This window comes from Geotrypetes seraphini, chromosome 12 (assembly GCF_902459505.1).
Source record: "Geotrypetes seraphini chromosome 12, aGeoSer1.1, whole genome shotgun sequence".
Lineage (NCBI taxonomy): Eukaryota > Metazoa > Chordata > Amphibia > Gymnophiona > Dermophiidae > Geotrypetes > Geotrypetes seraphini.
In genome coordinates, this window is record NC_047095.1 from 115074331 (window position 1) to 115088005 (window position 13675).

The 13675-nt window shown below is 46.2% G+C and overlaps 1 protein-coding gene across 1 annotated transcript in view; it reads right to left on the bottom strand.

Annotated features, from left to right (window-relative positions):
* Nucleotides 1-982: 982 nt before the first annotated feature.
* The window catches only part of LOC117346323, a 224862-nt gene continuing 212169 nt past the window's right edge, over nucleotides 983-13675 (bottom strand). Inside the window, exon 23 of the mRNA XM_033915723.1 lies at nucleotides 983-4863. Within this exon, the coding sequence (XP_033771614.1) occupies nucleotides 4319-4863 (545 nt within the window). The 3' untranslated portion in view covers nucleotides 983-4318. The remainder of the gene's footprint in view (nucleotides 4864-13675) is intronic.

Sequence of the window (13675 nt, forward strand, 5' to 3'; positions counted from 1 at the left end):
TAGCAATTGCTCTTCTGAGAAGGCACCAGGCACAGATGCTCCCCTCTTTTCATGGCTACTCCTCGCAAATAGCATGAATATGATTTGCATGCTACTTGTCTGAGCATAGTCCAGTAAAAGTAAAGTATTTTTTTAAAATTCTTTATTGATTTTTTCAAATATCAACAGTGCAATACATAAGTACATAAACATATAACAAATCAAGAAAAGCACATTCATCTTACAGATATACATGAGCAACCATTTTATCTCACCCCCCACCCAATGACTAATCAATAAAAACACAAGTATTTTTTTTATGTTTATTAAGAGCTTCTATACCGCTACTAATGACTGGGAAGTCAATTCAGAGTGGTTTATATGAACTTCTGTAAAGGTGTTACACTACATAAGCTGTAGACATGTTACCATACAGAGTTACCGAGAGCTAGATTCACTAAAGTCAGGAATCGTGGCTAAACCAGTTTTGACTGTTTTAGTGACGATCGCATTTGCCGACTCGATGCGTGTTTAACCCCTCGACTGTCCATTTTCCGATCTGATCATGCAAATTAGCTATTTAATATTAAAACCCCATGCAAACCGCCTGAGTGATTGATGCATTAACATCATTTGGCAATGCACAAAAAGATCAATCAAAAAAGGCAATTAAAAAAAAGCAATTGTCAAGATCAGTCGCTTATCTGTCTTATCTGCATAATATCTGTGTTAGACATGCACAATATCTGTCCCATTTTAAAAAAAGAAAAGAAAAAAGCACCCCCCACACACTGATGATGGCCATCCCTTTCGTCTCCCTGATGAACTGGCATCGGAGAATGACCCTTCCCCCGTGCCAGCAAAAATTGACAAGAGGGATGCCCAATCGCTCCTGCCATAGGAAGCCCCTCCCCACACCTGACGCCAACCCCCTGAATCATCTCCTACCCTCCCCCTTCCCTCCAAAAAAAGGCAGTAGTGATGCCCACTCCCTTCTGCTACTGGATGCTCCCCTGAATGTCCCCCCAGAACCCCCCCAGTACCTTTGTGTGAAGAGAGCAGGAGGGAGGCTCGATCTCTCCAGTTCTATGGCCTGCTGATCCAAAATGGTGGATATTCCCCTCATTACTGAATACACAGGAAGGGGCCCAAGGCCTGATTGTCTCAGATGTATAAGACTCCTCCCAAGGGGTGGGGCCTTAGGCATATGAGCCAATCAGGGCCTTGCATTCCTCCCTCTGTATCCCAGAATACAGAAGGAGGAGCCAAGGGTATCTGAGCCAATCAGGGCCTTAGGCCCCTCCCCATGCATCATATGATGCACCGAGGAAGAGAAGGCCCGCCATTTTGGATTGGCGGGTCTTGGATCTGCCTCCCTCCTGCTCTCTTCAGACAAAGGTACTGGAGGGAGAGGGAGGTTTATGGGAGCTTTAGAGGAGTATCCAGTGGCAGGAGAGAATGGGCATTGCTCCTGGTTTTTTTGGGGAAGGTTGGAGGAGAGGGGATGGTTTGGGGGTGGTGCCTGGTAAGGAGGGGCTCCATTGGCAGGAGGGAGTGGCATTCCTCCTGCCAATTTTTTTCTGACAGGGGAGGGGTCAGCTTGACCGGAGTGAGTGGGCATCCCTCTTGCCAACTTTCGCTAGCGCGGGAAAGAGTTGGTCCCTGGTGCCATTTTGTCGGGTGATGTCAAGGAGGGCCGCCATCATGGTGTGTGTGCTTTTTGCTTTTTTTTTAAATGGGGTAGATTTTGTGCATGTGTAAGACACACATAGCAAATTAAAAAAAAAAATAAAGTTTCCTGCCCTGAACAGCTGAGTGGCAGGAGTCTGCTTCTGGGCTTCCCCTGCCTCTCAGCTCTTCAAGCATCCCCTGCCAACAGTGTGCATGTGTGAGAGTTGCTTTCACAGTAATCAATCGGATGGGAGAAACAGGGATTACAACAAACCTCCATGCAAATCATTTGTAAGTAAATTTTTTTTAGCATCAATAGCTCTTTTAGAATCAGCCAAAAATCAGATCAGAGCGGTCTTACCGATTCTGTTTAGTGCATCTAAGCCCAAGAGCTTCTGTGAGATTCTACAATACATGGGCTCTATACAGTTACAAGGAGCTTTTAAAATACATGGGCTCTATACTGAAATACACGGAGCTCTGTGGTGGTGTTACAATTGAAGAAGCTTTGTGCATCTGGGCCTAAGAAGGGTTACCAGATGTCTGGGAAAACCAGGACATGTCTTTTTTTGAGGACTGTCCAGGGGTCCAGACAGATTTCCAAACCCGGCAGTTTGTCCAGGTTTTGGAAGGGCCTGAGCTCAGGGCCATACCTGGAGAGCCACCAAGCATGTGTGGATATGACACAATGACAACACAAGCATGCATGTGACATCATAGTGATGCATCCATGCATGCTCAGAGGCCCTACAGACACGGTCCAGACTCGGGGAAGAAGAGATGAGATTTGTGTGGGGGCATGGCTGGGCTGGAATGGGGTTGGAAGTGAAATAGGGCGGTCTAGAGGCGGAATGGGGCAGGGCCATGTGTCCTATTTTTTGCCTGAACAAATTTGGTAGCCATAGCCTCACATTCATAGCCTCTAATCTGATCTCTGCCACTCTCATTGTGTAACTGAGACTCCTCCTTACATTCAGAGGCTCAAATCCCATCATTCTCACTGTCACTATGGGCTAGATTCACTAAGCAAACCGATCGTGTACCGATCAGTTTGTGGCCCTTTTACTATCAAATTTCCATCCGGCCTGATTCACTTACCGCTCCTGCGATCCGCTTTGTATCCATGCATGCAAATTGGACAGCGACCCAATTTTCTACACAAAATTTTGGATCCAACTGGACCAAAAGTTGGGAGCAGGAGGGGTGCTCGATACCTCCTGCTCTTAGGCTCACCAACCCCTCGGCCGGGCCGGGCCAAACCCGACACCCCCCCTCGCCCCGACATCCAAGTTGGGAGCAGGAGGGGTCAATCAATGGACAATCAGGGACTTCCTTAGACTCCTCCCTAAGGAAGTCCCTGATTGGCTGAGGTGCCCCAGCCCCTCCAAAGGGAGGAGCCTGAGGCGCCTCAGCCAATCAGGGCCTCAGGACTATCCCTGTGCATCAGATGATGTGCCAGGGCGGGGCCTTAGGCCATTATTGGGCAGCAGCCGGCCGAAGGGTAGGAGCAGGAGGACATTCCTCCTGCTCCTGAAGATTTTGGCGGTGCTTAGGAGCAGGAGGAGGGTCTGGGCACCCTTCCTGCTCCCGAAGATGTTGGGGAGCCTTGCCCAAGGAGCAGGAGAGACCGGGAACCCCTCCTGCTCCCAACTATTTTACAGGTACCACGTGGGTGTGCCGGGCCCAACTGCCTGGGCCGACCAGGGTGGGCCGGTGGGTGGTTGGCCTAGGAGCAGGAGGGACTGAGCACCCCTTCTGCTCACAACGTTTTGATGCCGGGGGTGTGGGTTGTGCCGGAAGGGGAGCAAGGGCGAGGGAGGGCTGATGGCAGGAGGGAGTTGGTATCCCTCCTGCTTTTTTCTCGGGGGGGGGGCGGGCAGGAGAGATCTGGGGCTTGGGGGAGTGTCGGGCAGATCTCTCTTGCCTGCTCCCGGATTCTCCTGGTCTCTGCCGTTGTTCTCCGCAGTGCAGGCCCGTTGTAAAACCACAGGCTTGCACTGCAGGGAACAGCAACAGAGAGCAGGAGAGTCCAGGAGCAGGCAAGAGAGATCTGAGCTGGGCCCTGACAGTGGTGACAGGGGGCTGCTTCTCCTGTCACTACTGTCAGGGTGTGCGCATGAGCGGAGATCGCTCTGGCCATGGGTAGGGGGCATGTAGGGGGCATGCTAACGATCATCCCCATTTGCTGAATCAGTCGGCCCGCATTCAATAGGAAACGGATCGTGCACGGATTGGAGGTTTAGTGATTCCTGCCCTATGACCCTTCCTCATATTCTGAGACTCGAATCCCATCTCTGTCACTCTCACTGTGTCACCAAACGCTCCTCACATTCACAGACTCTATTTCAACGTCCATCATTCTTAGTTTCACTGAGACCCCTCTTCATATTCACAGGCTCTGATTCCACATTTTCAGCTATTAATGAAACTTCATTCTTTTCTTTGAAATTGCTGAAATGATTTAATTGTTCTTATTAATATTTTTTACCCTTATATTGCTTCAACAGTACATTTTCTCTTATGTGGTTAATGCAAGGTATGTCTAGCAGCACTATGTAAGTCTGGAAAATCAGATCCCAGTTTTTATATGAGCCTGAACTCCAAAGCTCTCCAAAGCAGTCTAAGAAATCAGCTCCCAGATTAAATATCAGACCCCTGAGCCCAGCTCTCACTCCCAGTCTGGCACTGGTCGGATTTTCAGAGCTCCGGCATGTTTACCTTTTAAATTGAGAAAAGGACTGAAATATGGATGGAGTTTCTCAGAGAAGGTATTGGTGAAGGTGAAGAGATGGGATTTATTATCTGCATTGTAAAATGAGACCTTTCCTGCCTCATAGTCCAGGAAAATCCCCACTGCCCGGGGTCTCACACTCAGGGGGAGCAGGGTGTTGGGGGAGGTGAGGGCCTTATATTCATCTCCATTCCTCAGCCACATTACCCAGTATCCTTCCTCTGGTGTCAGTGTGATCTTCCCCTTCCTGTTCACAGAATCTTTACAAACCCCCAAATCCCAGTCAGTCTTGTCTCCCACCTCCACCTCCCAGTAATGTCTCCCCGAAGTGAAGCTCTCAAATCCCAGGACACAGGGACAAGGATCAAATCTCTGGGGATTGTCAGGCAGCTTCTGTTTTGTGTTTCCATCTTTGACACTTTTCCGATCCTCAGACAGGATGAGCCAGGGTTGAGCAGTTTCAGGATCCAGAGTCACATTCACTGCAGGGAGGAGACACATTAATAAACATGAGCAGAGACTTCCCATTGGCTCCTCATATACCAACCTCTACTCTCATTGGCAGGTTCCACAGTCACTTAGCTAGTGAGAGACACTCTGCCATTGGCTATTCCTGACAAAAACTTGCAGATAAACAGTGTTTTTGGTTACCAAAGCAGTAATTTTGCCCTATGAGCCTCCTAAATGAAACAAAGATTCTAATTGGCTGACTCACTCAGCAGCTGCATATAGCAAGTCTCCTCATTGGTCCCTCGTGTTCCCATAACAGTATTTCATCTCCCTCAGCTCTCACTAATTCCCTATAGGGCTGCAGTTTTGCTCACAGTGTTTCCAGAGTCAATAATTAATTAATTAGTATAGAATCCACTGTGGAATTTTATTGGTTGGGTTCGTTCTACAGTTTTCCCTTTTGAACAATTTTCCCCTTTGCAGAAGTGTTTTCAGTGGTTCATAATATTCCTGAAGCCCCTCAATGAGAAAAGATGAATCACATTTTGCACAATAAATTATTGCACACCCAGGATATATCTTTCTGGACATTAAAACAACACTATAACTACAGGCACCACCAGTAAAATTTCTTTTTTCATTTGTTTTCAAATGGGGAGCTGTATTAGGGACCCTTTTACTAAAGCTTAGTGCATGCAACAAAACGGACTTCTTAACAATTAGTGCATGCTAATTCCATTAATCTGCACTATTTATTAAAAGGATCCCTTAGCCCAGTGTAGTTCTTTTTTTTAAATTCTTTATTGATTTTCCAAATATTAACAGTGCAATACACAAGTAAATAAACATATAATAAATCAAGAAAAGCACATTCAATTTCAGGAGATTTGGGAGCCATTAACAAAATATTGTAATGACTGAATATTTTTTTTCCCTTTAAAAATGCACATCCAGGATGGGGGGAGGGGGGAAGGTTTTTTTATTTCAATATTAAATAAGGTATATAGGAATGGGGTTTATGGTAGGTTTTCTTGAATTTAAAGAATGTTACTGATTAGGGGGGAGGGGGATAAATTCTGATATGGATTTTAACAGAATATTAAGTGTTATATTTGAGTTTAAAATGTTATAATTGCTGTTACGCTTATTGTAAATTTTTTAAAAATGAATAGAGAATTTGAAAAAAAGAAAAAAAAAAGAAAAGCACATTAATCTTACAGACATACATGAGCAACCATTTTATCCCACCCACCCAATGACTAATCAATAAAAACACAAATACATAGGTTCTTTCAATAACCTTTCCCTATTTAAAATAGTATTGTAATCCTACCCTGGATGTATATATTCAAAGGGCTAAAATTAAGATAGAAATAGCCCCTACCCCTACCCCACCCTAATCTAATCTAATCTAATCCTTAGGTTTGTATACCGCATCATCTCCACGTTCGTAGAGCTCGACGCGGTTTACAGTAGGAGAAATAGGAAGGAACTACAACAGAGGGTTAGAGGTAGAAGTGGGAAGAAAATTTACAGGACTTGGGATGGCAAGATATAAGAGTTTCCTTGATTCCTAAGTTGGAGGGAGACTTACATTTTTTGAGAAAAGCCAGGTTTTCAGATGTTTGCGGAAAACTTAGAGAGAGCTCAAGTTCCGAAGAGGGGAGGTAAGGTTGTTCCAGAGCTCAGTGATTTTGAAGTGGAGGGAGGTCCCTAGCTTTCCTGTGTGGGAAATGCCTTTTAGCGAGGGGAAGGATAGTTTTAATTTGTGGGAGGATCTGGTGGTATTAGGGTTTGAGGAATTCCAAGAAAGAGGGATAAAGGGAGGGAGGATACCATATAGGATTTTGAAAGTTAAACAGGCGCATTTATAGTGGACCCTGGCGATTATCGGAAGCCAGTGGAGCTTGGCCAGGAGCGGGGAGACATGGTCAAATTTACTTTTAGCGAATATGAGCTTGGCCGCGGCATTCTGAATCCGTTGGAGTCTGTGGAGGTTTTTCTTAGTTAGGCTTAAGTAGATAAAGTTGCAATAGTCCAATCTGGAGAGGATGATGGATTGGACAAGGAGGGTAAAATGTTTTTGATGGAAGCAGGATCTAACTTTCCTCAGCATGTGAAGACTGAAAAAGCATTTTTTTACCAAGGATTGGAGGTGGTCATTGAAGGACAATGTGGAATCAATGATGATGCCCAAGACCTTGCTCGAGAACTCAAGCTGCAGAGAGGAGCCAGAGGGTAGTGGGATGGAGGTGGGTAGGTGATCTAGTTTTGGACCGAGCCAAAGAAGTCTTGTTTTGGACTCATTCAATTTCATTTGCACAGTGTGGGCCCAGGATTATAGGTTCATTATACAAGAGGATCTGTTCTTAGACAGGTCGGTGAGGTTCGAATCGGTCTCGAGGAGGACGAGGATGTCGTCTGCATAAGTGTAAATTGTTTCAAGGGGGGATAGGTGGAGGAGTTTTAGGGAGGACATATAGATGTTGAAAAGGATAGGGGATAGTGGAGAGCCTTGCGGGACTCCACAATTCGGTTTCCAGGGGGAGGATGAGGTGCCATTCATGTTAACAATGTAAGTACGAGAGCGGAGGAATTTAGAGAACCAACCTAGGACTGTGGAGTCGATACCTATCTCAAAGAGTTGGTAAAGAAGAATATCATGGTGAAAAACGTCAAAAGCAGCGGAAAGGTCAAATTGTAGGAGGACGGCGAACTTGTTTCGAGAGTGAAGTTGTTGAACCCTTGAAATCAGGGAAGACAGTAGGGATTCGGTGCTGAAGTTAGGACGAAAGCCATATTGATAGGGTAAAAGAATAGAGAATCTCTCTAAGTATGATGAGAGTTGGGAAGAAATGATGGACTCTAGCATCTTGGTTAGGAGAGGGATATTTGCAATTGGGCGATAGCTGGATGGTATGGAAGGGTCAAGGTCAGATTTTTTCAGTAGTGGGGTCAAGGTGATATGACCCATTTCTGGGGAGAAATGGCCCGGCTGAAGGGCGGAGTTTATGAGAATGGTGATAGAAGAAATAGCCTGAGCGGGAATGTTCTCGTATAGGTAGGAGGGGAATGGGTCCAAGGAGCAATTACAAGATTTCACCCTTCCCTGGATGTGTGCGGAAATAAAAATTAAAGACAAAAGCCTATTATAATGAAGTAATAAAAGACGTCAACGGGCCCCAAACCAGTTTAAATAAATTGTTATGCCCCAACATGTCAGCATTCATTTTCTCATGTTTCTAAGGAGATTTCCTCTGAGGCCTTGATTTGGAAATATTCATTCATTTTTAATTGAAATTCTTCAAGAAAGTTGGAGTCTGCAAGCAATGTATTATTAAATCTCCACACAGGTCTACTAGAATCTTGCTCAGCAAACTAAAATTTAATCCAAACTCCACCATGGTCTGACAAAATAATACTACCACTGGCTGCTTCTAATGTAGTAGTGGCGGGGGACTTTAACGCTGTTATGGACCCATTGTTGGACAAAGACCCCAGTAAAATACTAAAGACATTAGGGTTAGATAACTTGGTACAATCCTGTGGATTGAAAGATATATGGCGGGTCCTTCATTTTGATGCTCGGGAATTTTCTTTTTCCTCCCATGTTCATAAATCATTCTCACGAATAGACTATGTTTTTGTTTCAGATCAATTAGTACAGCAGGTAACAAAAGCCACCATAGATCCAATTATTTTGTCCAGTGTAGTTCTTAATAAAATCATTACCCACACTAATTCAGCCAGCAAGTCAGCAAGTCAGCCGCCAGCTAAATTATGCCCTGACATTCAGTGCTGGGCCATGTCCATCCACCAGCACTGAATAGGGGCATAGCTCTAGGCAGCCAGGCTGCTCAGAAGTTTGAGGACCCTGTCCATATTCAGCCAAACCCACATAAAAGTTATTTTTTCTTTCAAAATGACCACCGTGACCTCTCGGAGCAACTTACTGGACCACCAGGTATGTAGTTTGTCCTGGAGGACCTAATTACATCTTGGGAAAGGCAGGAGGAATCTCTCAGGTCAGCAAGGGGGAAAGGAGTGGGAGGAGAAAAGAGGCATTCGGGGGGGGGGTGAGTGGGAGAGGGCATGGGAAACCTTTTTTTATTTTTTGGGAATAAAAGAAAAACCTGATATTCTGCTAGGGCCTGCATAAGATGAGCAGGTTGTTAGAACAGTTTTGGAGTTATCCTATATTCACTTGCTCATCTTATGCAGGCACTGACTGAGTATCTACTCCTGGTGGAATTCTGCACAACAATAATCCAAATTCTATACACAAAGGGCCTGATTCTCTATATTGTGCCTTAACTCACCTATATTGTAGACATGCAGGCGCGGGGTTGTCCATCAACCACTAGGCGTGCATTGTAGAATCGTGTGTAGGCGTGTGAAATGTAGGCCAGTATTTTGCAGGCCTACATTTCAGACACCTACCTCTCGCGTCCAGAGGTGCACAGTGATGCTTATGTAAGACAGCCTAACTTTAGCGCGCACTATAGAGAATCAGGCCCCAAATTTGCAAATTCTGCAAGTTTGTGTGACAGCATTTAAACAATATTTTTGCTCATTATTATCCAGAATTTCAGTACAATTCAGTATTTTCATTAAATTATACAAGAGAAACAGCTTTTAAGTTTTTCTCACTCCTTTTACGAAGGTGCGCTACCGGTTTTAGCGCACGCAGAAGATGAGCATGCGCTAGCCGAAAATCTGCCGCCTGCTTAAAAGGAGGCGGTAGCGGCTAGCGCGCGTTAAGACCCTAACGGACATTAGTAAAAGGAGCCCTTAGGCCCTGATTCTCTAAAAGTGCGTCCCGATTTTAGGCAGCTGTAGACGTCCTACAGCTGTCTAATCAGCCAATCGGGATGCATGTTTTTAAAAAAAAAAATGCTCCCCAGGCAGGCCTGAAGGCGCCTCCGGGAGCCTAGGGAGACCCGCAAGATGCCTAAGCTCGTCTAAGGGCCTTAGGCGGGCCTTAGGCTGAACCTAGGCGGCCCTACGCGTCTCCCTAGTAGATGAGAAGCTTAAAAATGTAGGCCAGCAAAATGCTGGTCTACATTGTAAATAGACGCGGCCGCTATACTTATCGCGGCAAGGGATCTCTCTGCCGCTATAAGTATAGCAGGCCGCGGCCTGTCCGATCGCTGGGAGGAGGGTGCCCAATCCCTCCTGCCCGAAGACTGTCGCACACCCGATAGTAAGTAGTCAGAATGGCTACCGGGTGCTGCGCACAAATACAGTTCCTGGACGTGCCTTCCCGAATTGAAAGGCCCTGCTGGTGATAATAATGTCAAATAAACACAAAATGCTCAGGATGCTTCAGCTTTTAAAGATAGCACACTTTATTTACCACAGTCACTGTGCTCAAGTCCATATTCAAAAGGAAAAGAAAAACAAAAGAAAGCTCGGTAGTTCAGCTTAGTTTACAGCTAAACCTGAGCAGCCCTTTCCTCAGGGTAAATCTTTCTTAGATAGTCCTTATTATGCAATTCAAAAGTCAGATTGTTTTCACAAGCAAGCTGTGTTAGCCTGAGAGTAACACAGGCTTTTCCCCTTTTAAGCCAGCAAAGCTGACGGGGGTGGGGAGTTGCTGAATCCACTTATTTAGCTTGCCAGAAAATGGCCCCTCTATCCCAACCTAGGATCTTTGTGGATTCAGACCCCACAACTCCCACTGCACAGCAATCAGCAGCTAACTGGGCCTTATCACAAAAAAGGCAAACCAAAATATTCCAAACACAGTTCACAGTCCTTCAAAGAACAAAAAGGTTTCTTCAGGGTGAGACTTGATAAGAAATCTCACACACACACACAGTCCCAGCCAGCACAAGTCCCAGGTGCCTCAAAACACAAATCAGGTTTGTCAGAGAGGAACAAACATAGCAAAAACAACTTAGCTCTCTTTCCTGCAGTCTTCTCAACTGTCACAGGCAATGTCCATTGCTTCTTCAGGTAAGCTTGCCAAAGGGAAATTACTCAGGTCCTCCATTTCTACCTCGTTCCCTTGCTGAGACATGGGAGCAGCACCAGGACATGAGTCTTCTTCCCAGGTTGGATCCAGACTGAATCTTCCCAGCTTGGACTGCTGGTTATGACCAGGTTTGAGAAAGCCACGCCCTGCTCTAAAAGGAGAATGGGTTGGCTTTTGCTGAGCCTTGTGATGTTGCCCAATTAGCTTCAGGAGCTGTGTGCTAGCTTGATTAGGAGCCTGCCTACCAGAGTGCTTCTTAGCAGGGCCTATTCTAGGTGCAGGGAAGTTTTTAAACTCATTCTGCTTCCCCTCCCCCCAGGGCTCCTGCTCTTGGGCAATCTCCTCAGGGCTAGAATCCTGTTCCCCACTGCTAGCACTGCTGCTGCATTGATCAGCCCTTTTAAAGATCAGGGGTTTTTGTGCTTTCACAGGCACAAACCTGACCTCAGTAGCAGGTTTGTGACATACCCCCACCTTTGGTTGATGACTGTCCTCAGGCATTAAAGGGGGTTCAGGAATCTCCTGTATTCTAGACAAACTATCCACATTTGAACTCAGCCGCCCCGGTCGATGCACAACCTTAAAACGAAAGGTTTGAAGGGCCAAATACCATCGGGTGAGGCGAGCATTATTATTCCTCATCGTATTAAGCCACTTCAATGCTGAGTGGTCCGTAACCAACGTGAATTCACGTTCTTGTAAGTAATGCTCTAGAGCTTGCATCGCCCACCGAGCGGCCAAGCATTCTAGCTCAACTGTGGCATAGTTTCTCTCGTTGGGGTGTAGCTTCCGACTTAAATATAATATCGGATGTTCCATCCCTTGCACCTCTTGACTAAGTACTGCCCCTAACCCTGTCCCAGAGGCGTCCGTCTGCAGGATTAGTGGTTTCGCAAAGTCAATGGCTTTAAGCACCGGGTCCGTGCACAAGGCCTTTTTGAGGTCCTCTACGGCTTCCCTACCCGTAGCCTCCCACCAGAGGGTATCTGGGCGATTCTTTTTTAACATATCGGTGAGGGCTGACGCCCTAGTGGCAAATGCGGGTATAAATCGTCGGTAGTACCCGACCAGTCCTAGAAACCCTCGGAGCTGCTTTTTAGTGTTTGGCAAAGGGTAGTCTTTTATGCATCGCACTTTGTCAACCAGGGGCTTAACCTGACCTCTCCCTACGACATACCCCAAGTACTTAACTTCCCTCTGTCCCAAATAGCATTTCTTTGGGTTTATCGTGAATCCCGCCTTCCTCAATGATTCCAAAACAGCCTTTACCTGCTCCAAGTGCTGTGGCCAACTTTGAGAATATATTACAATATCATCCAAGTAGGCCTCAGCGTATTGGTGATGCCCCCTTAGTACTTCTGTGATTCCTCTTTGGCAACTAGCCGCGGCACCATGAAGTCCGAACGGCATACGTTTGAATTGATATAAACCCTGGGGGGTACTGAAGGCTGTCTTAGGTTTGGCATCCGGTGACAGGGGGATCTGCCAATAGCCCTTGGTTAGATCTAGAGTAGAAAGATATTGGGCTTGCCCTAATCGGTCTAATAATTCATCTACCCGCGGCATAGGGAAGGCATCAAACTGGGAGATTTCGTTAAGTTGTCTAAAGTCTATGCAAAACCTAGGGGTACCATCAGCCTTGGGCACTATCACGATAGGGCTACACCAAGGGCTTTGGGATGGTTCGATCACCCCCAAGGCTAACATGTCGCTCACCAGTTTTTGCACTAAGTCCTTCTTCCCTTCGGATAATCTATAAGGTTTCACCCTTACTATCTTACCCGGGGTAGTGATTATTTCATGTTTGACTAGCTCAGTACGCCCCGGTGTGGAGGAAAACACATCCTGGAACTTCTGTACTAGAGCTTTCAACTGGTCCGCTTGCCTATCTGTCAGATCAGTCCCTATATTGACTCCCTCGGATTGGTCTAGGTCCGCTATTTGGGGTCCTAAGTCATCGTCCTGATTTTGTTCGGCCATCAGGGCCAAAGTTTCTCTGTCCCGCCAGGGCTTCAAGAGGTTGATATGGTATGTCTGGATTCTATTTTTTTCATCCCGGACCCGGTAATCCACTTGATTTAGTTTCTCCACAATAGTGGCCGGTCCCTTCCACTCGGCCAGAAACTTATGTGGATCCGAGGGTACCAAAATCAACACTCTATCGCCCACCTTTAAATGACGGGTTTTGGACTTCCTGTCATAATAACACTTCTGCTTTTGTTGCCCCCATTCTAAGTTGTCCTTACCTATCTGGGCCACCCGTGCTAGCCGTTTCCTCAATTGGTCCAAGTAGGAAATAACATTGGCTTCCGCCCCTTCCGGTGACCCCCACTGATCTTTCACAATATCCAGTATACCGCGAGGAGTTCTACCATACAACATCTCAAAGGGACTTACCCCGAGAGTGTCTTGGACTTTTTCCCGGGCTGCGAATAGCACTAAGGGGACGAAAAGATCCCAATCTTTCCTTTCCTGTCCTAAGGTCTTCTTTAGCATTTGCTTGAGCGTTTGGTTAAAACGTTCAACCATTCCGTTGGCCTGGGGATGGTAGGCCGACGTCTTTATATGTCGGATACCAAACCCTTGCCAAAAACTTTCCCTCTCCTTTGAGAGGAAATTACTACCCTGATCTGTCAATACCTCTCTTGGAAACCCCACTGTACAAAACAGTCCTATTAATTCCCTCATAATGGCAGATGAAGATGTCTTCCGCAACGGGAAAGCCCACGGATATCTGGTGGCCACATCCATGACCACCAGGATAAAACCATGTCCCCGTGGAGTTTTCTCCAGCGGACCCACTATGTCCATTGCCAACCTGGCTAACGGTTCCTCCACCTTAGGAATTGGAATGAGCGGGGCCCGGG